The sequence below is a fragment of the Pocillopora verrucosa genome, chromosome 10 (genome assembly GCF_036669915.1).
Source record: "Pocillopora verrucosa isolate sample1 chromosome 10, ASM3666991v2, whole genome shotgun sequence".
NCBI lineage: Eukaryota > Metazoa > Cnidaria > Anthozoa > Scleractinia > Pocilloporidae > Pocillopora > Pocillopora verrucosa.
The window spans coordinates 21,350,874-21,376,066 of NC_089321.1; the positions used below are offsets into that span (position 1 = coordinate 21,350,874).

The 25,193-nt window shown below is 37.1% G+C and overlaps 2 protein-coding genes and 1 pseudogene across 2 annotated transcripts; all 3 read right to left on the reverse strand.

The window, feature by feature from the left end:
• Positions 1–1,030: 1,030 nt before the first annotated feature.
• Positions 1,031–3,021, reverse strand: LOC131783998 (uncharacterized). The gene is made up of 2 exons (XM_059100775.2): positions 2,916–3,021; positions 1,031–2,575 (listed from the first exon to the last, which is right to left on the reverse strand). Exons 1-2 carry the CDS (start codon positions 2,935–2,937, stop codon positions 1,491–1,493), a joined length of 1,107 nt encoding a protein of 368 aa, XP_058956758.2. The 5' UTR covers positions 2,938–3,021; the 3' UTR covers positions 1,031–1,490.
• A 103-nt stretch (positions 3,022–3,124) lies between these two features.
• LOC131793520 (uncharacterized) lies at positions 3,125–10,625 on the reverse strand. The gene is made up of 2 exons (XM_059110935.2): positions 10,364–10,625; positions 3,125–8,924 (listed from the first exon to the last, which is right to left on the reverse strand). The coding sequence occupies exon 2, from the start codon at positions 8,818–8,820 to the stop codon at positions 3,133–3,135; it is 5,688 nt and encodes a 1,895-aa protein (XP_058966918.2). The 5' UTR covers positions 8,821–8,924; positions 10,364–10,625; the 3' UTR covers positions 3,125–3,132.
• A 4,568-nt stretch (positions 10,626–15,193) lies between these two features.
• Positions 15,194–22,794, reverse strand: LOC131769317 (uncharacterized; annotated as a pseudogene).
• Between the last annotated feature and the right edge of the window lie 2,399 nt (positions 22,795–25,193).

Sequence of the window (25,193 nt, forward strand, 5' to 3'; positions counted from 1 at the left end):
ACGACGTTGATGATCTATGGCACCATTGGGCCCAATTGTACACTGAAGTGTTGGACAAACATGTACCAATAAAGAAAAAACGGGTCAGAGGTGATCAGTTGCCATGGATAACTCCATTAATTCAACGCGAAATCTCGCGTCGTAATCGACTGTTTAAGAAACATGCAAAGAGCCCAACAACAACCTCTTGGGAGGAATTCAAGAAACAGAGAAACAAGGTCACATCCCTGAAACGAAAAGGGTTGAAGGCGTTCTGCATGGAGGCATCGTCAAACACTAAACATCATGGTGAGTTTTGGAATAAGTTAAGACCTTTGTTGCCAAGCAAAGAAAAGAAACAATCAAAGATAATTCTGACTGAGAATGAGCGTGTAATTACTGATTCATTAATGGTGGCTGAAATGTTTAACAACTACTTTTGCGAGGTGTCCAGGAGTGATGGTGACAGTAAGGAAATGGTTGAGTTTGTTGATCATCCTAGCGTTAAAGTCATTGCTGAGAAAACTTGTGATGATGTTTTTGACCTCGTCCCAGTTGATGTTGGCTACATATAATATAAATTATTATATATTAATATATATTACTAGATATAGCTATCGCTAAGTGCCAACGAGCAACCAATGAAAAGAAATACTCATTGGTAATGTTAAAAAATGGAGTCATGTTTTGTGGGTGTAAATTTTAGTAGTGAAGTATTCCAACCAACGTGAAATGTTTTAAATTTTGAGGTGAATATGGTGAAAACGAAAATAAGTTTCTTGATTTTACATTATTGCAATACAAAAGTTTGTGCTGCAATGATAGCCAAGTGTGTTTTCTTCCCTTTCTAAAAATTATGTGTAAAACTGAATAATATAAGGTAATACAGAACAAAAATGAACCCACAATAACAACTCTTAATTGTATATGAACTGTAACAAAATATTTCTGAATCACTAAATAAATTTTTTCTTCACAGTCATTCAACTGGGATAGCACAACTATTAAGTTTGGGATGCATGGGCCAGTCTGAGATAACACATGCTACATCAGTATTAAACAATAATTTTAATTTTCCAACATCGTTCGAGACAGTCACACAATGTTATTGGACTGTTCACACAGAATGAACTAATCAGAGTTTACTTCTGGACGTTTAAAGGAAAGAACTTTGTATTGTTCATTGTTTGGACATTGTTGACCAAACAAATATTTTCTTCGAGACAATATAAGATAAACTTCAACGTCATTAATTTTATCCTTAATTAAGGGATGTATAGAGCGAAATCTCTAACACATGAATCTAAACTGTAACAAAATATTTTTCATTCACTGCTATAACGTTCCTCAAAGTCAAACACCTGGGAAAGCAGATGCACATCTTTTAGCTTTGGGATGCATGGGCCAGTCCGAGACTACACATGTTACATCAGTATTAAACAACAATTTTAACTTTCCAACGTCCTCCGAGACAATCACACAAGGGTATTGGACTGTTCACAGACAATGTGCTAATCAGAGTGTACTTCTGGACGTTTAAAGGAGAGAATCTTTGTAATGTTTGTTGTTTGGACATTGTATACCAAACAAATGTCTTCCAGAGACATAAGATAAACTTCAATGTCATCGATTTTATCCTTTAGGGATAAGGTTGATCCTGCCAGCAGGGTTTCTAGTTGCTCAGTGAAAGCCTGGATCCACATCTCTTTGCTGTTGTCACCTTCTGATTCAGTGATAGAAATTTTTGCTGAAGCCTGCAGTTTGATATCTCTTGATCTTTGACGTGTACCACAGTTTTCACACTTCAGTGTGGTGCAAGTGAATGATTCAACATCATTTAAGCGTTTTTTGCACACTTTGCAGGAACAAAAGATGTTTAGCTTTGACACTAAATTGAATTCTGAAGCAGTTACTTCCTTTTCTGGACTTTTGAGCATATCTGGTCCAGTCAGGGTTTGCACTGTTTGTGTTGTAAGGTTTGCTGTTGTGTTTGGCGATGTACTTAGATACGTCGACCCTTGGAAATTCTTTACTGTCAGGTTGGTGAAGCAGTATGATTTACCCGTTGTCAAGGTATGGACAAGGGGTTCCCAAATGTGAATCATTGATGACCCAGTGTTGTCCTCCAACACGCAATCTTCCTTCACATGGGCTGTTGCTCCAGTGGATCTGAGAACAACAGCCTTGAGGTCTTCTTTTCCCATAGTGAGGGAACCACTGACATTGACTTTTTGGTTTGGGTGCAAACCTTTTACATTCGACACAGTAACTGACTTTGCAGCACTTGATTCACCTGCACTTTCAAGCTTTGGCTGCTCGGTGTAACAAAATGATACATCTGACAAGCCTGCTTTATGTACGGCAGATTGTTGATTGAAAATACATTCATTGTCGTCTTTTACAATAATGTTCTTGAGCTGTACTGGGCTCTTGGTTTCCTCAAAATGTTTTAAGGAATCATGGACATAGAGATTAAATCCTACCAAACGTTTCACTTCAGTGGGTGAAGTTTGAAGCTGAAATTCATACCACTGATGCTTTGACTTAAGGGACTTCTTAATTGGACTGAGGTTGTGAATAAACCCATGGTCGTTTGCTGCAAGTAAACAATTAAGATGGTTAGAATATGCATAAGAGAATTATGTTTGATTGGCATGGTAATGTCAAATAATTGGGGGGTTGGATATTTCAAGAAAATGACACATTGCAGGTAAAGCTTGAAATATAAAGGAGTCAGCATGTACTCATTATTATGAGTGAACAACAATAACCAAGAACAAAATTGCCTCTACCTTTCACAGATACAGTAGTCAGGTGCTAGGGGCTGAGTTGCTGCAAAATAACAGGGACACCAGTTGTCCCTGTTTAGTCTTAGACTACTTAAAGGGGCATGAATTCTGTATTTATAAGATAAAATAATTATATTCAGTACTTACAATAAGTCCTTTTGCTTGCCATCGTCTGCAACAAAAAATGTTTTACAAATTAAAAATACATCACACATAGATACATATTTTATTGACTTTCCTCCAGAGGCTTTTCAAAGACAATAATTAAATCAAGTCAAACAAAGAAAAACAGGGGAACACAATAATTGGTATTTGGATGTCTTGTTTAGCTTTTGGAGAACATGCTTACTGTATTAAGTCAAAGTTACTCATGATGACCATTTTTAGAAGCATTTAGAGATAAAGAATCAATTCTTTTTTCTTCAATTAACCTATATTTCAAAAAATTTGATTTTTTGTAAGCTTGCAACCTTTCAAATGTCATTGGCTCAATTATGAGATCTTGGAGTCTTTTTACTCTACTAAGAGCCACATATGTCATACCAGGTGAATTCTCTGAAGGGCCGAGATCTATCCATGCTTTTTTAAGAGTCAGACCTTGGCTTTTGTGAATAGTCATAGCCCATGCTAGCTTTAAAGGAAGTTGTTGTCTTTCACATGTGTGACCTATGTTTTGTGAAATTTGGGTTATTGGACAAATTGGAACGCATCTTGGAACACTTGCAGTTAAAGAAGGTCCATTATATTGTTCATCAAACTGTACAAGAACACAAATAGGCAGGGCTGGAGGAGTTTGCCCATCAGCATATACAAAATCTAATACAGTTCCTAGTGCACCATTACAAAGACCAACTTCTGTCCACATGTTCATAGTGAGCATAACTCTAGCACCTTTAGCTAAATATATGACAGGTTCTAATCCTCCCATTTCATCAGAGCTAAGTGTTTGAGCACCACCAGAATGACGGGCTTTGATTGTTGCTATTGGCTGGTTTAGATTTTTTAATTTGATCAAGTTCATTTCTGCAACTTTTGCCTTCAGATAGGATAGCCTTACAGATGATGTTAGGAATTCTTCAATATTTGTTACATTTTCAGGAGTTCTAGATAACAATGTCTGCCAATCTGCCAAAGTGGATTCTCCATTTCGTGCTCTAATGAGGAGATCTCTAAAGCAGCTGTGGGCATTAGTTTTGCCATCAACTCTATGATTCACTGACAATGTGACGACTTGTTTGAACTCTTTATATATGAGGTGACCCTGAATCTGTTTTTCTGATTTTGGCAAAGAATGGAAAAGTGGTTTATCACCAACTGGGGATAACTGTGCTATATCACCGACCAGAATAACAGAAAGACCACCAAAAGCTTGATCAGCTAAACCTGTAGCTTGCCTGCATCTACAATCTATCCACCCAAATAAGCTCTGGCCAACAAATGAATATTCGTCTATAATCAAATACTGAATGTTTTGTAAATTAGTTTGAAGTTGTTGCAAAGCTATTCCTTTCAATTCGAAGAGTCTTTTTGAACCAATTGGTAGTTTGAGGAAAGAATGCAGTGTTACACCCTTGACATTAAAAGAGGCCTTTCCAGTATATGCTAGTACTTGACATTTTTCCTTAAGAACATTTCTTACAGCATCAATAACATAGCTTTTTCCTGAACCTGCAATTCCTTTAACAAGTAGATGCAAAGGCAGTTCATTACTGCTGTTGAAGTGATTTAGAATGATATGGTATGCCAACAATTGATCGCTACTAAAACTTGAAATATCTATTACTCTTGATGATATGTGCCAACTTGGTTCATTTTTATTTTTCTGAGTATTTAACCAAGAAGTAACAGAAAGTAGATCAACATCGTCAAAATGTTCACTAACATTGTGCCAATATCCTTCAGGAGCTAACGTCGAGTTATATTCAGTATCTGTGCTCAACTCCTGTAAATTCAGTTCTGACATAAACATCCATTCTTCCTTTTCTTCCTCTATAATTTCCATGTTTTCATTTTCATTTTCCAGATTAATGGCTGCTTTTAAGCTGCTCAATTGCAATTCCCAGTCAGGAACACTGTTCTTCCCACAATCACTACACAAAAAGTTCATCCAACATGCTTTATAAGTTTCATCACACTGTTCAAGATTGTCCCATGCATTGTCTGCTACATGTTGCCAAGGTTTATATTTTAGCAGTTGATATTTACAGAACAGCCCATACTGCTGATTTTGAGGATTTGAAGAAAATTTGGGATAAGTTTTAACTATTACAGCTTGCTTCCTTTTCTCCAGTTTTGAGTTTTTGCTTACAAATGTGGAGGTAAATTGCAAAAAATTATATGTCAGTATGTCTGGAAATGTCTTAATAAACTTCTCTCGTTCAGCATAAATATCCAACATGGATGGGATTGTACAAAAATCCTTATTTTTGGACACCTGTACTCTTCGTGAACCATCAAGAGATGTATTTATTACTTCATGTGTTGCACTTACACATTTGAGTGAGAGTAAATGATGCATAACTTCTTGGATTGAATAATCTCGTTGTCCGACACTTTTGATCATAATTTGCTTCAAAATGTTATGAATGTCACTTTCGTCCGATGCTTTACTAATTACATTGGTGAATGCATTATTTAGAACTGAAGAAGCTTTTTCTCCTTTTGATGTGTATTTCACAAGATATTCCAAACATGCCACATAATCTATAATAATTTGAATATCACAATTTGCCCTCCATCCTTGGAGCTGCAGTGGTTGGTGACGATTTAATCTTGAATCATTTCGCTTAGTAACAATGGTTGCTCTATACTTGGTTTGGCCTGATTTAGTGTTTATTGGTTCAAAATCTATTCTTGTCTTTGGGCAATTTTCAAAAGGAAATTTGAATCTACAGGCTAATTCATTTTTGCTAGTTTCCCTTAGACAATACTTAGTACTGCACATTGTATGTCTCTCAACAGAGTTTAATAAATTCACATAGTCTTCCTCTTTTTGTTTGCCATTCAAAGACAGATACTGGGTTTGACATGGATGAGAATCTGGTTTGGACCACCCTTCTTCTGGGGAACATGGATTCCAAGTTGTTAGTATAAAGTCAACATACTGACAAACAACAGACTCTGCTTGTATACCTTGATTTATCTTAGTCTCCAGTTCTAATATTTCTTCTTCTGACAAATTTCCTTTGTTCTCATTGATATGCTTTGATGCTAAAAAACCTTGCAATGCAATTTCTGTCAGTTCGCAAAGTCCTGGATCATTTTTCAATTTTGCAACTCCATGACAATGAATTGAACCTCTCTGAACTGCATACTCGTATCTGTACCAATGCCAAGAAGCCCCTAATGACTCTTTTAACCAAAACTTGACAAAACGATCTGTTCGCTCAGTAAAAAACCAATCCAAGATATGTGGATTTTGAAGAACATTTTGCTGCCTGATTGCTGGTTGAAGTGTTTCAGAGTGAGGGTCACAAAAGAGTTCATGAAATTCAGGCCAATGGTACTCAGCACAAGATAAAGTAAAAAATATAGTAGGCGGTCCTACTTGAGCAATGGTTGCTCGCAAATCCTCTTTAGCTTTGTGCCAATAGCTATTGCTACCAGTAACATTTTTAGCATAATGCATAAGTTTTGACATTAAAGTAGAATACGTATTTGTTTGAAGCATTTGTTGAAGTTGTTCTACAGTTAACTTAGCTTCACCAGGGTTTTGCTTTAAAAAAATATTTCCCTGACTAAGGAGTCTGTGCCTCTGAATCATGTTGAATGCCCAATAAGCAAACCGTGGGTGACTTGCAAACCTATAAGCCCATTTACCATTATTATATTCAGCAAATTTAATCAAATGTTTTATTTTATCTCCAAGGGTCACATCACGCATTGTAGCACTGTTAGTAGGATCTCCTTTACCATCTGGGAACAAAGTAGGAAATGCCATAGTAGCTAAATATTCAATTTTAAACTCATTGAGAGGACTTGAATTCCTATTAGGCCAATTGATTTTACTGTTTTGTAATAACTCATCTTTTATCAGCTGCTTCTGTGGCTTTAGTTGTACAGGGTTAAGAATTGTGCTACTCAATTCTGTGTCTTCATTGAAAGGTATTTCATCAAGAGGACCTCTGTCTGGATCAATTTCATCATCTTTACTGTTCTCAGTACAATAAATTTTACGCAGCTCAGTGGGAATGCCATCAGAAGGCAAGAAAGCCAACAATTCATAATCAATAGTGATATCCTTATATACAGGGTTATGTTGAACTAACCAGTGCAGAGCACAGCTGACCTTTTCACGTCTCACAGTGAGATCTTTATAAGTATTATCTTTGCCTTTGACTGACACAACTATTACTGGCATTTCACTTAGGTTTCTTGGCAATGAATTGGCTAACTCTTGGATATCTTGAGAGAAGTTAATACAATGACCTTTATATGCTTTTTGTCCACCTGGTTTTGTATAAACAGAAATTACTGGGAAAACACGAGCTATTAACATTTCCTCTAATTGCGTTAAACCTTGCAATTCATTTGGGACTTGTGAAGGAATCATTCCATTCTGAGATGAAAATTTTTTCACTCCATTCTTGTCACGTGAACATCTTGAACACATATAAGGAGATCTCTTTTTGCCTTTTGATGATAATGGCCATGCCTCATGGCAAACTTCACACATATAAATTTTGAATTTAAGTGAATTATGAAAGTCTTCCATGTTTTTGATAGCCCACTTCTGTACATGAATTGGTCCAGTGTTTATACTGTCAAATTGAGATAAATATGCTTCTTTGTCAACATTATGCAGTGGTTTATCTACTTTTTGCCATGCTGTAAATTTTCCTACTGGTTTAATTACATCAAATGTATTGTCTTCCTTTTTCTGTCTAGAGTTCCACTTAAATTGCACAGTTTGTTTTATCAATTGTGCTTGCTTTTCCTCCCCTGTCTCATAATCCTTTATTTTCCTTCTGTATGCCCTCATATATTCTTTTTGGTTTTTTTGTCTAGAAAGTTTTTCACTCTCTGTCTCTTTGGCTTTTTTAGCTGTAAATTTTCCTACTGGTTTAATTACATCAAATGTATTGTCTTCCTTTTTCTGTCTAGAGTTCCACTTTTGCACATTTTGTTTTATCAATCGTGCTTGCTTCTCCTCCCCTGTCTCATAATCCTTTATTTTCCTTCTGTATGCCCTCATATATTCTTTTTGCTTTTTTTGTCTAGAAAGTTTTTCACTCTCTGTCTCTTTGGCTTTTTTAGCAATTTTGTAATTCTTCAAATGTGGATTTACTACATTTAAGTTCAGCTTTCTTTTTCTATCTATCAATTTGTCAGTATTTGTTTCTGGTCTTTGTCGTTTTCTGGGTGTGCAAACTTCTTTCCCAAAATCATCACAGGCTTGGCGTTCTTTATCCTCTAATTTTGAATAAGAATGGTCTGGCATTAATGTACAGGAATCAATGCCTTGATGTATATTAATAATGTTATCAACAGAGCTTTCATAAACAGCAAAATACCATCCATTGGCGTAAACATTCAAAATATCTTGAAATGTAGCATATTGCTGAACTGCACTACAGAGATCATCATAATAAAACCAATAACGACCATTGTTTATAGCAATAGTGAAATGGTGGCTTGCACACCGCACAACAGCTTTTAATAAGTAAAATGTACCTAAGAGTTCCATACTTGCTGGTAGAACAGTTTGACCAAAAGAAATTGATGATAATTCAATGTGTAAAAATTTTGGCATGGTAACAAAATGTTGCAAACCTGAAATATCACCAGAATGCCTTTGACATGCATCACAAAAAAGTGGGCTGCTATTAGGCAAAGCAGCTTCTGAAACACAGTTTTCAAATTCAGTGGGCAGAATATTTGGACAAGTAATATACAAGACAATAGTGCTAGTAGTTTTCAATATTTGATTGTTACACAGGGTGCAGCAAGTCTGATTACATTGTTGAATAAGAAATAATGATTTCAAATCACTGGTTAAATCCCCAAATGCTTGCATGGTAAATATGTCACTAAAAACAGCATTTGCAGTCATTGAAGAAAATGATGGGCAACGACCTCTGATCAGTGACCATATAGGCTCTCGCACAACATCAACAGCACCAACAATTGCCCTTTGATTGCACGCCTCAGAGATAACTTGAAAAAAATCATTGCATGTAATGTTTTGAAGATGATTGCGAAAAACAAAATAACATAGCTCAAGAAAGCAATCAACTGCACAAGAAAACTTCCCTACGTTGGTCAAACAATAATTACGAAAGTGATCTCTTACATTTGATCCTTCACACATGTATGTAGAATTACTATCAGTGCTATTACATATTGCATTGCGTTTTTCTTCCAACACTTCTGAATTTATGTTCCCATTCACAATGTGTGCCTCCTTGTTTGAAATAACGAAGGGATTAAAACTACCATTAGAAGGATAAGCTATTCGCCTTGACAAGTATCTCCCCCTAAATCTGAAATAGATCATGCTGCATTTTGGGCACACACTCCCCAATTCTAACAGATTATTGTGGGCAGTACGATTGGGAAAGAGTAGCAACATAAACAATAGCCACATCATTTTCAAACTTTTGTGCGGTTTATTGCTCTAGGTGTACCTTGTATTTTAGTGGGCAAAAAGTCTGTGCTTCAAAAATTCGTGATACGCTTGATATTAATAACAGTCGAAAGAATTGATCGAGCTGACAGTTGATTATTGCAGCTTGCTCGCTCTCCAATGCACTTCCGCCGCGTTAGGTTTCCTTTGAATTTAACTCAAGCTTAAGTTAAGTTGAATCTCAGTTGCTTCGATTGTTTTCAGCTTGTTTGTGGGGTGACAAAGTTGGTTCAGTGGCCAATGACGAGTGCACTCTTTCGTGGCTAGCTCGCCGCTAGTTTGCTACAACTTTAATTGCTTTCTGCTCGCTATTAATGGTGACAAAGTTGCCTCACTGGCCACTAGTTTGCTAAAACTATCGTTTGTTTTGTTTGAATACAGTTTCAAGCGGTTTCTCAGTTTCTTTGATTGCTTTATGCCTGCTGGCGTTGTCTAACTGCTTGCTATTAATGGTGACAAAGTTGCCTCACTGGCCACTAGTTTGCTAAAACTATCGTTTGTTTTGTTTGAATACAGTTTCAAGCGGTTTCTCACTTTCTTTGATTGCTTTATGCCTGCTGGCGTTGTCTAGATTTGGCACCCTTGCCGACTTTGGCACTCTCACGTGTGGCTCGTTCGCCGCCGCTAGTTTGCTACAACTTTGATTGCTTTCTGCTCGCTAATGGTGTCAAAGTTGGCTTACTGGCCGCTAGTTTGCTACGATTATCGTTTGTTTGAGCTTTGTTTTGTTTAATTCGGTGGTTTCTCAGTTTCTTTGATTGCTCTATGCCTGCTGGCGTTGTCTACATTTGGCACGCTTGCCGACTTTGACACACTCGTCAACTTGGCACACTGGCCGACTTTGGCACACTGGCCGGTTACTGAGCTTGCTAACTCGATAATTATACCACAAAGGCACTTAACTTAAGTGCACTCACGCAGAATTGGAAATAAAACTTACAAAGGTAGGTGAAAAATACAATTTTCTTACCTCAAACTTGCTCGCTCCTCCGCTCGATAAATGACAAAGCTGCTAAGCGTCCACGATAAGCACCATGTGGACTTGACGTCACGATCTTTGCGCGCTACCATTGGTCCGTTGCAAAACAAAGCCTATTCACATTACGTCATTGGAATCTCAGGAATCTTACCTTACAGACATCTTACAATCACTCGAGATTTTTTCCGCCTGTACAATACTCTCGCACGGCTCTATAATGCTGCCGCCTCGCCAGCCTCGCGTCTTCGCTCGGCTGGCTCGTTGGCAATTATTTTATTTATACATAAATTTTGGATTCTCTTGACCCTCGCAAGGCTGTTGGGTGCGATAAGATATCTCAGAGGCTACTTCGTTTATCCTCACCTGTTATTGCAGAGCCGGTTACCCGTTTAATCAATTATTGTATCACCAACCGTCAATGGCCAATAGTTTGGAAAAGCAGCGACGTTGTTCCTGTGTTCAAGAAGGAAAGTATGACGGATAAGACCTGCTATCGTCCAGTTTCTGTTCTGACTTCCTTATCGAAATTATATGAGAAGGTATTGTTCGATCAAATCTATGAAGCCTTTCATTGGCGACTCTCACCGAACCTGTCTGGCTTCTCAAGGGTCACTCGTGTTGCACGGCCTTATTGAAATTGACTGAAGATTGGAGAGCCTGTCTTGACAGAAGAGAAGCTGTTGCAGCGGTAGCTATCGACCTAAGTAAAGCTTTTGACTCTGTTTGTCACCCGCTTCTCCTAGCTAAATTAAAGGCATATGGTTTTACGCATGATGCGCTGGAAACTATGACCGCTTACCTTACTGGACGAAGACAGAGAGTCAAACTTGATGGTGTATATTCTTCGTGGAGAACCGTTAAAACTGGTGTACCACAGGGGTCCCTGTTGGGTCCTCTCCTATTTAATTTGTATGTTAATGATCTTAATTATTTTATTACTAGTACGTCCTTGAGGCTATATGCTGACGACACTACTCATTACGCCTCTGATGTCTCACCAACAGTATTGCAGTATATAATTAACTCTGATCTGAGCGTTCTATCGAGATGGTTCTCAATGAATTTTTTACAGATTAATGCCGCCAAAACGCAAGCTATCGCTATTGGCCCGTCTTCATACCAGTATGATTTCCATCTTAATGATTCTAATGTCCATACAAAGGACACACTCAAAATCCTTGGGGTGGTCCTAGATAGCAAATTAACATTTAAAGCGCACATAAAGCAACAGCTGAATAAGGGATGCGCAAAGGCTTCGGCTTTGCGGAGAATACGTAAGTTTATTTCAAAGGACGTGTTAGTTCGTTTATATAAGGCCTATGTCCTCCCTCATCTCGAGTACTGCAGTCCCCTTTTACTGGGAGTAGGTAACGCGGAGACTACTAAAATAGAGACAACTAATTACTTTATATTAAGAACTATATTAGGCTTCTCGAAGTCTGTGTCATACGACTTCCTCCTCAAGTTGGCCGACATTAAGTCCTTGGAGAATCGTAGGCAATTCCAATCGTTGGTTATGTTATATAAGTGCTTGTATGATAAGGGGGCTCCTTATATAAGTGATTTTTTTCATTTTAGAAATGTACCGTATAGTTTACGCGGGCTCAGTACAAGGCTAGATTTACCTCCTTTTAATCTTGAGTTTTTACATCGGTCTTTTTCATTTTTAGCTAGTAAACTTTGGAATGCGCTACCCCCTAGACTCAGAGAATCTCAAGATATTGCTTCATTCAAGCGTTCTCTTAAAGCCCACATGGCTTAATGGTAGTGATTGTAAATATCGTTATTGTTAATATTGTTAATATTATAACTTCTAATTGATAGCTCTTGTCCATGACTTTCGATCCTGTTTTTAGTTTTTTAATAGATTTACTCAATATTTGTATTCTTACAGAAATTATGCTTTATTTCCAATTGTACATACACGTACACGTTTTAACGAGAACTTCTGTACTCCTAGGTGTCACGTGTTTAAATAAAGGATTGATTGATTGATTGATTCTTTAATTCACCTCTAAAACAAAATTCATAAGCTCTTCTCCCATTTGGACACCAAATGAGATTGTACAGTAATAATTTCATATTACGCGAAATTGCAGAGTGAGAGATTTTAAATACCAACCAGTCAATATATATATATATTTTTAACAATATGATAAGACAGTTGAGGAAAATAATTCTAGTTGCCGTACAGAGCCATTGTTACCATAAATTACCTTGCTACAAGAGGAATTTCTAAGACAAGAATTTCTAATCCAGGAAGGTTTTCAAGGAATACCACTAAAACATATGCAATTTCATGATTTAAAAATAACTCAGATTTATGGTTAAAAATTAAATCATTTAGTAAATTTAACTTCCATTTTAAATAATCACTTCTTATAAAATAACTTTTGTCATTATTTCTTTGGTTTTAGGGAAATGGTGTCGAGTTGAAAGATACTATGTTCCTGAAACATACATCCAAGCTTTGTTGGCGAGCATGCCGAATGCTTTCATAAATAGTGCGAGGGAAAAAAGGCATTTGCACCCCCCTGTATGGAGAGAAAAATCCAGAGTTTTTCACTACAAGGATCATGAAGTGAATGATGTTATTTCTGCCCTGAGTTATCAAAGTTCTGTACCATTAGAGTTAAAGAAAAGCTATCGGGGGAATATGGAGGTTGCTGCGAGCAATGAGTTGTTAACCGCTCAACAAGCTTTGCAGGCGGCTAAGGAAAGAGCAAGGAGCAAGAAATCAAGCACAATTCCCACGCGGCAAATTGAAATTGTTGTTGGAAATGGAGAGGGAAGGGCAACCAGAGAATTTGAAGTAATCTGGTGGCCTGATCTTTTCTCAGACAAGAGACATGGAAAGTTAACCTTGCGAATATATTATTTTTTCTAAAGTGATACTTTGATTTAGCCACGACCATGTTTTTAAAACATTTCCAACGGTGTGTAATACACAGTCTAGTTGAATTGTCTATCATCTTGGGCGAATAATATCAGTGGACTTTCACCATAATATGGTTACCAGAATGACAAAATATAATACAGCAGTTACTGTTCACTTAAGTCTTAATTCATTTAACTGAAAGAATCACTAGTTGAAGGGTACTAGACCATTTTTTCCCAAGCATCTCTTATAATTCATGATGTAAATAATAATAATAACATTGATAACAATAACAATAGTAATATTTATAATAGTTAAAACAATAATAATTGTCATGATGATTATAATTCATATCATTATTTCCATTAATCTAATTTTTATTATCATTATTTCAGTGTTTATCTATGAACTAAATGGTGTTATCGATAGTCTGACTGACTAAGTATCCAAGTGATTGAAACTGGGGCATAATAAACTCAAGAAAAGACAGGAAAACCCCAAAAATTTTTCTGGACTGCAATTCTTGAGTTGGCTTACTGTGAAAGGTTTTGGGACTTCATTAAGCTAGTGCTGTCTGTAGTGGGCCCTGTGTCAAACAGATTAGAGTAGCAGCTGAATTAGTAATCATAATGAGGACAATAATAGCATTGATCGACCATTGTACCAATGATTAATGATAGTTGATGGGTGACAGGCAGCCTTAGCAATACATTTTTAAAAACAAAAAAAGAGGGAAAACTGCTTTCAGATAAAAATAACTTTCCATATAGGACTGACAGCCCAAGAGCAGGAAAAAAAATTGGGACTGGTTCTGCCATCAGATAACAATTGTCCATAGACTGACTACCCAAGAGAAACAGAACAAGTTAGTGGTTCTGCCATCAGATAACAACAGTCCATGGACCAATTACCCAAGAGAGACAGAACCTGTCAGGTGGTTTTGAATCAGAAAACAACACTCCATAATGGACTGACTATTTAAGAGAAAGCCCTCTGAACAATGTGCCTTAGAAAATCTTTTGCATTTTAACAATCTGTTGAAGAGAAAAGCCAACAGAAACATTAACAGTTCTGCTTAGGGGAAGGGGGGTGGGGAAATTAAATGAAAATTTACTTGCCTCAGCATGCCATCCTCATTGAGAAGCCTATTTCATTTTGAAAATGATGATCACAATTGTAAGGATAATGATAATGATAACAATAACAAAATTAATAGTAATGATAATTACAATAATTACAACAATAACTACAACGAAAAAGTCCGTGTTAGTCTGGCCTCTACCTTGCAGAAAATACAGCCCACCAATTGGAGCTGAATTCCTTATAGGAATTGTATTGCAGCTGGTCATTGAGGAACTCAATCCACCTCACCACGACAAGGTACGGACATTGAGGTGGAAAAAAGGGGTCTGTACCACTGCCTTCAGATAACAACAGTCCACAATGAACTGACTACCCAAGAGAGACAGAAGTGGTTGATACATTACAATAATATGATTTATGCCAAAAAAATGGTTAATAAAAATGATAAAAAAGAATAGTTCTGCCATCAGATAACAACAGTCCACTATGGACTTACTACCCAAGAGAAACAGAACTGGTTAGTAAATATCGGTCAAAGTTTACATTGACAAAAAAGAAAACAAGACTAACAAGAGCAAAAATAAATAACAATAACATATTAGTAAAATAGCTCTGCCATCAGATAACAACAGACGATGATAGCCTAACTACCCAAGAGAAACAGAGCTGGTTGGTATAAAACAGTCATGGTTTATAAATACAAGAACAAAAACAAATGCAAAAAGAAAACAAACCAAAAATTAATTTTCAAATTTTTTATAACAGTTCTGCCATAAGATAACAACAGGCCATGGATGGACTGATAACTCAAGAGAAACAGAACTGGCTTTAAGGTGTAGAATAGGGTGTGCACTAACTCTTTAATGGTCAAAACTTCCAGCTTGGTCTTTCCACTTCAGAATCTGAAGCATTAAGTCTTTACATCCATCTCACAGAATTGCCATTGAAAGTTGTTAATGGACAAGGGACCATCAAGTATTATATCTTTCGCTGCCATTATCACCCCAATACCACAACTTCCAACACCAATCATTCTAGAATCAACTGGTGTCTGACATGACATGCCAAAATGCTGAAATCTGTGACATTTGTGCCAAAACTTTGCTTGAAGAGCTGCATGACAGGGGTATATTTCTAAGAGCAATGATCTCTTAACTGAGGAAAGGGCTATGGGAGGAGCGGTGGACTTAAGTCCATCATCAAAATACATCTCCCTATTGACTAGATCCACAAACATCAATCCCTAGTGGTTGGGCAGGTAGACTGGCACCAATATTTGCTGGAGGTCATTGACTTGTTTCAGCTGCTCTACATTTTCTCTCAACTACCGCTTTTGGAATTCTTTGTCATTTGACCTCATCCAGTCATAGAACTCACTTGGAAAGAAGACAGTGAAACCCTTTCCAGCTTCTCTGGCTTTGTCTGGAAACTTGCTAATGCAAATATCTATGAAAAAACTGTCAATGTAACGCTCCTCAACAAGATCTGAAAATGAGGTGGAATCAAGGTTCTTTGTACCATGCTCCAGTATTGGTTGACTAGCTAAAATATTCCAAAGGGCATTTTGCAACTGTACAAGATCTTTAGGGCTGTATTTCATCTGGAAGAGCCATTTAGCCTCTGCAGATACTTTGTGGTGGGTGTCTATTATTTCACAGAAACGCCGTAAGATAGATAAGGCATTTTAAGAGAACTGCCTAATACCTTCAATCTTGATGCCACAAGGATTCTTACCAGCTTTTCGTTCATTGTACAAAATTTGGTGAGCCCTCTGGATGTCACCTTCACAAGGACGTTCTGCTCTGCTTAGCCATTGCAGCTCTAAGTGCACATTGCTGTGGCATTTTAGGAACATTATCATCTCCAACAACAACAGAAGTGTCACTAACAAGCTTTAAGGATGTTTGGCTGCTCTTTATGTGTGTGGAGTCATCTTGGGCTTCAAGCATTTCAGCAAAGTTAAGCTCTGACGTGGATGGCTTGTAGATGCTAGATGAAGTTGAATCAAGAGAATCAAATTTAATTCGTTTTGGTGCTGGCTGTTGCGGATGAATATTGGCATGTGAATTAAGATGGATTCTGGGATGACAAAAATGCTTGGTATCGTCCTGTGGCTCTGGACTTTCTCTGGAGAAATGCTTCTCCCAGTACTCATGATAGTATTAAAAAATTTCACATCTTTTGGAATCATCAACTTTAGTTCCATGATCTTTGTCAAAACAGTAGGTTAAAAAGTTAGTTCCAAACATTTGCTCAAAAAGATCATTAAGAACAAACACCCAGGATTTCTTTTCTTCAGTCCATGATTTTAAATCATGACTCATACTTTTCCAACCACATCCATTGTAGGAAAATGTTCTTTTTCCTGTGGGAAAAAAGGAATTATAACGTAAGGGCTAATTTTATGTGTCACCATATTTTAAAAGTTCAAAAAGGGTAAACTAAAAATCTCACTGAAACAGAATTAAATAATTGTGAAGTTATATTGATTTACATATAAATTAAAAGCTATACCCACCTACACTAATACAATTTCGTGCTTCATAGTTGCATACCAGTGGGTAAGGATTTGATTCACTGGAAAGAAAAAGTGAAATTTTGATAAGTTCTACAGCCATCCAAATAAGATGTTCATTAATATGTGCATTTTTTCATAGTTGTATGAGCATCAAAATAAATGTTTATTAACTCACAAGACTGGCTGGGCCCAGACGCATCATGGTTTGTTGCCTTAGAATACAATTGGCGGTGTAGCTTGTGGGAGGACTCAAATCCATGCCCTGAGTACTTATAGAAAGAGCGGAAGTGCCGAAGAAGCATAACACTGTGATCGACGACTAGGTATCCATAATCACCAGTGCTGAGATGGGAACCAAACAGCTTCTTCAGCAAAAATCCTCACTCCTTGCACTTAAATGAAAAGACCAAGAAGATAAGAGTGGCATAAGTAACTCTAACCAAAGAGAGATTAAGTATATTAATTGGGGGCTAGCAGTTTTCCTGAGTGTGTAATTAATAATTATCAACTTTCTGGTGATGGCAGTTTTAAACCAAAACCTAGAGCATATAATAGTAAAGCTAATGTATAAAAACAAATTTAAAATTATTTCTGGGTATCCTCATTTCAGACAATTTAAGTTCTTAAATCCATATTTGAAACATTGAAAAGGCATTGAGTCTTAATGCAAGAAAAAAAAATCACCTTCACATCATAAATGTCAATCTGTTGTTCTTCATGGTCTTCAAAGACTCTCTCACGCATTGTGAGAGCAATTTCTCTCCAATCACACCAAACCTAGTATAAATGGTTTAAGGCAATCATCAGTCTTCAATTCAACCCTGATTAATTGATATAAATTACCTGCAAAGTGACTTACTGCATCAGGCAAACCTTTAAATAACATTTACTGATGTGGGATTTTAAACATAGACAATTTCCTCAACTTACCTTTGAAAACATCTCAATTTGAAGTTCAGCTGCATATTTGGCAAAAGAACTAGAGGACAGTTGAAACCCTGGCTGAATTTTTCTCCCTCTTTTTTGTTTTTTCTTACCTGGCTCTTCAGCATTTGACATTTCCTCTAGCTTAAGGAATGCTGTTTCCACCTCATTTTGTTTTTTTTTCCACCACTCTTCAAGTTTAAGCAAAAAGGCTTTAAGCTCTTTTGGAGAATGGACACAAGATTTACTTAATTTGAAAAATTATTTCATGTGAACACCACTACGAACACCAATGCAGGACAAACAACAAAGAAGAAACAATAAAGACAAAACAGTTCACTTAAGTGGATGGAAATTCTATACTTAGATTCCATGTGTCACAGCCCAATTTAAGAGAAAAAATTGGAGAAAAATTGTAGTTCACTGTGTGACAGTGTAATCATTAATAGCTATCTACAGTTAATGTGATGTACCAAAATTAAGTTGTTAGGCATATTGACCTCAGCAGCCTTTACCTTTTGCCTCATCAAGGTAAACTGTTTCCTTTTTAGAGCCATAATCATGTATATAAGTTCCCCTGTCAAACAGGTCACTCACAAACTGTAAATCAAAGTGTTGCATTTCTCAATTAGCAAAAATTTAACAATTATCATAGCTAGGAATTCTTTATGACAAGGTTTTTGAAACTAAGCTTTATCTTATTTTCAAGGCATATTTAATTTTGACAGATTCTCCCTGGATTCAATCAAAGAATCATATATTCCAATATACGATAAATGCTGAGGCTAGGGTTCAAAAGGTGAAATGCATACCATTATGTGCTCTTCAAAGAAAGCAACATAGCTAAGAATAACATTTCTTGCAGCTCCAGGATTTTCCATATAATACTGGGTCACTTTCTCCAGGGGCAGTGATCTTTCTACTATGTCTTCAAAATTCTGTAGAACTGTTCTTTCAGTAGACCCTGAAGAATAATAATTTGTAGAATATTCATCTGTGAGTTTGGAGGAATGTTAATGTTATACACTAGCAGTGTGGTTAGCATAAAGAATCGCAAAACTACATGGTATTTGTCAGGTAAATGGAAATTATCAGAAAAGAATATACCTTGTCTCTAAAACAAACTGGTTGTTCAAATGAGTTTCATGCTGTTAATGAGAATTAATACAGCTCTTCCGTATGTTTCATATGTACTGAATTAGCTAATTCCTAATAAATAGCATTGGGAATGCTGATAAAAAAATAATAACTGGCCTAAGGTGAATGATAAACAAATATGGCACAATAAATTATATCAAATACAAACAAATGGCATACCTGAAAAAAATGCCACTTGAATGTTTTGTCTCATTATTTCTGTTTGCTGGCCTTTTCGTTCCTTGATAGTTACTCGTGGAAACCCACGGCAATTTTCAGGACCATAATTGGACAAAACCTCATTTAATTTATCAAGGCTTCCAATGCGATAGGCAAACAACCCCAATGAACCCAAAAGCTGTTCACAATTTCTCATCTCACAATGCAGAGAACAAAGATTAATGCTGCTTAATTCTTCCTCCAATAGGAAATTAAGGTCATCTCGAAGGCCTGAACACCTGTATAGAGAGAAAGTAAAGAGTTGGTTGGGTTAGATTTGCCACACACGAAACATGTCTGTATGATACCAATAAATTTTATCAGGTATCTCACCTTCCGATGTTGGCTTTTGACCTTAAACAATCTAGACAGGTTTCATCTGCATCAACTCCATGGCATGTACAGGCCTCAATGAAAATAAGTATTTAATTAAAATTCATTTCTTAGGTAATTTCATGCACTTTAACAACAGATATATTCTACAAAATAAAGTCATCAATGGCTGTTTTTCACTACAGCCATGTACTACCTCAAATTTGACTTGATGCCATTCTACTTTCAGAAAACTGATCTGATCATAAGTTGATGAAATAATTAAAAGCAAGGAAAATATCAAGAGAAATAATTACCCTGATTGCATCACAAAATACACAAAATTCCACATTATATCCTTTCCCACCAAGAAGGAAATCTTCATCATTTTTTTTGTTGAGAAGAAGCAGCAAGGCCTTGTAATCAAGAGTCACTGCAGAAAAAGGAAATTTAAGGAAACAATTACAGAATATACTTTGATGTTCATAACACATGAGAATTAACACATAATAAAAAAATTGTCTCAGGAAAACTCACTTCTCCACATGATTTAACTTAATTTAATTAAACAATGACTCAATGTTATTGTGCATTGAAGTAATAATAGGCTCTGTGTGGAATGTTTTCTTTCCCTTTTTTCAATGAGTAACTCTGAATGTTCAATTAGACAGAAAATTTGGCTGCTTTGCCCACTTAATTCCAAACTGTCATTTTGCAGTTTACTTTTCCTCTTAACTTTCCATCTCTCTAATTAAAAATTACCTGTGAAAGAAATGTTGTACTTTTTACCATCAACCCATATTCCATGTTTTTTGATGACATCTTTCTGATAATTGAGGTTCTCAAGTAACTGCTTTAAATTTGACCTAATAAAAAAGGAGAGAAAAAATTAAAAGAAAACACTTGCAAAAGCACCTTCATTAATGCATTCCCACTTCTCTGAGTATTCTAGTATTTACAGCAAAAATGATGGCAATAATGTAAGAGCCTTTAAAATTATTCAAAGTCTTCGCTTCAAAACCAGTAACAGGCACTATTGTCTGCATGCACCAGCATGTGATCCAACACACATTTTATAACTGTATTTTTTATTTTTGTAAATGATTAGAAATGGTCATTGTAAAATTAGTTATTATAATTTTTGTTCATTGATTATTTGACCTGACTTACTTAAATCACCACTTACCTTTTCTCTTTACAGTTCCTAATTGCAGGGGGTAAATAGAAAGTGCGCTCTCAGAGCTTTTGTTTTTAAAATCAATGGGTGCCAGGCCTACAGCTACTTGGTCTTTACCTGAAATAAACCAATAAAAAGACACCTTTGCTTAATCTGGCCAGGATTACACTTTCATACTCAAGACTAACAACTCTCAAAAAATTTAGTCAAATGAGAACACACCTCCTAGTGGACGTCCATCAAGTTTAATGTTAAACTCTTTGTCTTCTGAGTTGCATGAATGGAGGTGCTGCTCCCTAATTGCCCAGACAAGAACAGAATTTAGATGCACATTCCAAGCATCAAAATCTGCATCCTTGACCCTGGCAATTTTGAATGTTTTCTGCACTGTAGAGAAGACTAGTTTCTTCAGTGCCATTATCTCATTTTTTGTGAGCAGTAGAGGCGTGTCTCCAGCTCTCTGTAGAAAAAAAATTATCCAGAAGCAGGTTTAGATCAACTGTCACTTTATAGATGTTAAAAAAGGTTGACATCAGTTATGTTCAGAAATACTTTCAAAAATAACCCACTAAAAGAAGTCTCAATAACTGCTTTATATATCGTGTTCTGATTTTCAAGCCATAAAACTGAATGAAAATATGTAATTCCCCTCTCAGTGTAATAACACAGCGATCCACACGTTCAAGCGGTTACTGAACAGACATTTAATCTCTATCAAGTGCCTCGAAGGTACAAACGAAACTGAATATATAATGAGTCTAGCAGCACGTGCAAATGAAATTCAACACAGGGCGTGAAAATTACAATATTATAACACTCAGGAGGAATCCTTTGAAAACTGGATACCTTACCTGAGGTGTAAGATGTAATTTTACTCATAAAAAATCAATATGCTGTACCCTCACCACGATACACAAAATCATCCTCATGAAATTTGAAATAAAACTCTTATGAATTTTGTCAAATACAACCTTACATGGGGTTTACATTGCTGGTAAGAAAAAGGATCACATGACTGACAGCTCATCGCTGTAGAAACAAAGCAATGAAAATAAAATAAATAACAAAATGCTTAAATTTAATGAGTGCAAAAACCTTTACCGTTAGTAACTCACTCCACTCTTTCCTAGTCGAGTCAAGTTCAGCAGAATTGCCATGCAGAATCTGGGAGTCTCGTTTGGAGCTTAAAAAACAACAACACCCAGTCTGGTACACGCATGCATTGGAAAACATTTGTGAGTGTTTGTGGCGAAAGAAGCTCGGTCAGACCATTCCTCGAACCCTTTGATTTTGTAACAATTAGATCAATGACTTCTGAGATGATGCCTTGTACTTTTTCCCTTTCCCCATCCGTTCCGCACAAGAAGCTGTTTCCGAGGACGGCAGCGATGGACTCATTGTACCTCTCAGAAACGTCATCAAGGAAAGCTGTTATCTTCCTGCACCTTTTAAGAACTTGTCTTTTCTTGTTTATTGTTCCTAAATCAGGTCGGCTCTTTGTGTCATCGATTGAACTACACGAGGAACTAGACGAACTTAACGGAGTACATGAGCAACATGGGGAATTAGGGAGGGAAAAATCGTCTAAACTTGCCTCCATGCTCGACTCGAGATGGGAAATCCGTGCTTGGAGTTACTTCAATTCCACTCCAAGGGAATTTATTCTGGCTGATCTTTCGGTAAGCAAGGAAACGAGGTCCTCGGAGTCTTGACTGGTTTTGGCGCCAAAAGATAAATTTTTCGCGCCCTCGGACTCAAAGTCTAGTGTGGCGGAGTTGACCAGATTTACGATTGCCATAAATCCTGCAGAATTAATAAGTTCGTCGGGAATTTTTTTATTGCGAAGAAGACCAGCAACCAGACCGAACGTGGACACAACGTGGACACAACGTAGACACAACGTGGATGACGTCGGGAATCCTGTCCATCTCCACAACTCCAAACGATAATTTGGCGGGCTGAAGTTCCCGCGCAGCCACACTTTGGATTTCATTGGGAAATATCTTAAATACATCGCGTATGAAAAATTTACGCAGAGGGACACCACATACCTCTTTCAAAAGTAGATACCAGTGCTTGGAAGGGTCAAGTGTGGCACTTGTAACCCTGCAAAGACTCTGGGCGGTAAAGTCAACCGGGAGCAAGGCGCATGTCGACAATCCGACTGCCTCCATGACTTCACTTTGAATGGTTTCGAAATCAAAAACATGATGCTTTTCAATTTTGAAAATCCCGCCGAAGTTTATTATTATAATATTAGTAAGAATTTAACCAGGATAGGTGGCTACGTCTTGAGATCGTCATGGGTCTTGTACGAAAACAATAACTTTGATCGGAAAGCGTAAACATTGATCGATGCACTAAGTGGCGTGATACTGGAAATTTGATATGGTTGTTGCCCAGGTCGTAACGGCACGTGAAAATAACGATATCTTTTGTTGCTGTTTTATGGCAAACCAAGCGAAAGACTACATAAATAACTGAAACAGAGACTTTTATAAATACGGCACCTGGCAGGTATCGCCTCTTCTGTGAAAAGGGAGGATCTTAAAAACGTGATTAGAAACGTCTTAATAATAAGGAAACAGGCGGGATCAGAAAGAACGCAGTTTTTTAACGAGCATTATGCATAGCAAATTTTCTAATATTTCATGACTTTCATTGTTAATAAATGACCCCGCGTATCTCTCGCGGATTCGTGGGCGCCAAGTCTATGTAATTACATTGCGGTGTAATTTATGTGATGACATCCACCCAACATCTTCTTCCCCAACCCTCAGCATTAGTTTACGATGCCTGCTGCGAATTCTTTTCTTGAGAAAAGCTCGTCATGCTTGCAGCCTTTCAGACCTTGAAATCTCAGACATCACATTGGGAGAATTAGAGTTCCATTTTCTGAGATTGAATCCTCCATCCCCCATGATCCTCTTCGATTTGTGATAAATTTCCAAGGCCTTCCCATCGTCTCCTGCTCCAGAGAGTAAATCATCAACGTTCAGTGATTTTTTCGAGAAGCACTGCCATGTCCGGTTCACTTTGTTTGTACAAGCTCAAATAACACGTGGGATAACGTGATCTTTGCCATTCAGATAAAAATAAACGCCTTCAAAGATTGGCAGTTCGTGACAAAATAAACATTAAAAGCCCTATGGTATTATCGAGTTTCCGAAAATTTTGTCATAGTCCCTCAGTAAATCTGGATCCTTTTTCAACCTGAAATGCAGTGATCACAGTTGGGTTTCACTCAATCGGTAACTGTTCATGGATGGTTGTAAATCCTCTTTCCATGGTAATCCTATCTTGTAGTTGTGACCATTGAAGTGAATTTCTGGCTTTTGTTTATCTGCCTGTAGTGAGTGATCCTGAGTAATTATTCCAACACTCTCCGACTCCCAGAATTTCTTCAAGCTCTCCACTAATTTTTCATCTTGCTCCTCAAACATCGAATTTAGGGAGAACAAGTTTCGGTAGTTTTGCCTTGACTTGACTAGTAGGAACTGACAGCGACACGCCTCCTGGTAGCACTTGAATTAAGCCCGCGAGTGGGTCAGGAGGTTCTTGCATATCTCCAGCAGTCGGTTGAGAAACATTGCTTATTTTCTTCTGGCATGTGATAACTTTCTCCACATACCTCTCAGATTCTTCGATCTCCTGTGGAATTTCATCAACGTTACACAGTGATAAAATGTCTTGGTCGATGTCTTCGAGAGCCTTCAATTTTGCTTCCAGCAATCGACTTATGACCTCCCATTGATGAACTTGTTCGTTAGAAGAAAACGTAAATGCTTCATCTTCTACAATGTCAGTTACCTTACTCACGTTTTTGGTAACAATAGCACATTATGCTCCATGGATCGCTCGCCATTGTGTTAATCTTTCTTTTTTTTCTACAGTCGTCATGATCGTCGTATTCATCGAAGAGCTCAGGGCCCCACTTTGGGTGCCATATAATAATCGTATTCGAAACTCCGTTAAACTTGTTTATTTTGTAGGATTCACTCGTACATCAATTTGCTCCATCGAAAAACATTGAAATCAGGATATTATTCCAAAAAAAACGTGCGTGATAAAACCGGTTAAACAAGAATATGTCGAACAAAACACAGTGTCCGATGTCACTGATTAACTTAGTTATAAAACAGTGTGAACGATTTCTACAATCTTTTCCACAAGACTGTAAGGTGAAAGCGAAATCATCATCCTTGGTAACTTGGTGTATATTTCTTTTCCTGGGCCTAATAGTGTCTTCTTCCTTTGTTTTGCAAACTTTGGCAAAATGCCCCACTTTTTTTACATTTCATACAAGTAGCCAGTCTTGCCGTGCACTCTGGATCTCTTGCAAAATGTCCCTCTAGTCCACGCCAATAACAACGTCCTCTTCCACGTTTAGGCGAATCAAAATGTCCCTGCTCTAAGGAATTCACATTTCCGCTCCGTGAATTGCTTTCAATCGACCGTACCTGACTTTCAGCAGCTTCCATAGATCTAGCAATGTCTCCAGCCTTCTGAAGTGTTAGTTTACCACTGACAGCGAGTAGTTTCTTGAAAAGATCATGTGACCGACATTTATCAA

Excerpts from the sequence above, each read along its gene's own strand:
- LOC131793520 (XM_059110935.2), bottom strand. The coding sequence starts at position 8,820 with ATGACTGCAAATGCTGTTTTTAGTGACATATTTACCATGCAAGCATTT.
- LOC131783998 (XM_059100775.2), bottom strand. The coding sequence starts at position 2,937 with ATGGCAAGCAAAAGGACTTATT. Across the intron at positions 2,576-2,915 it reads GGCAAGCAAAAGGACTTATT|CAAACGACCATGGGTTTATT; the intron begins GTAAGTACTGAA and ends GTTTACTTGCAG.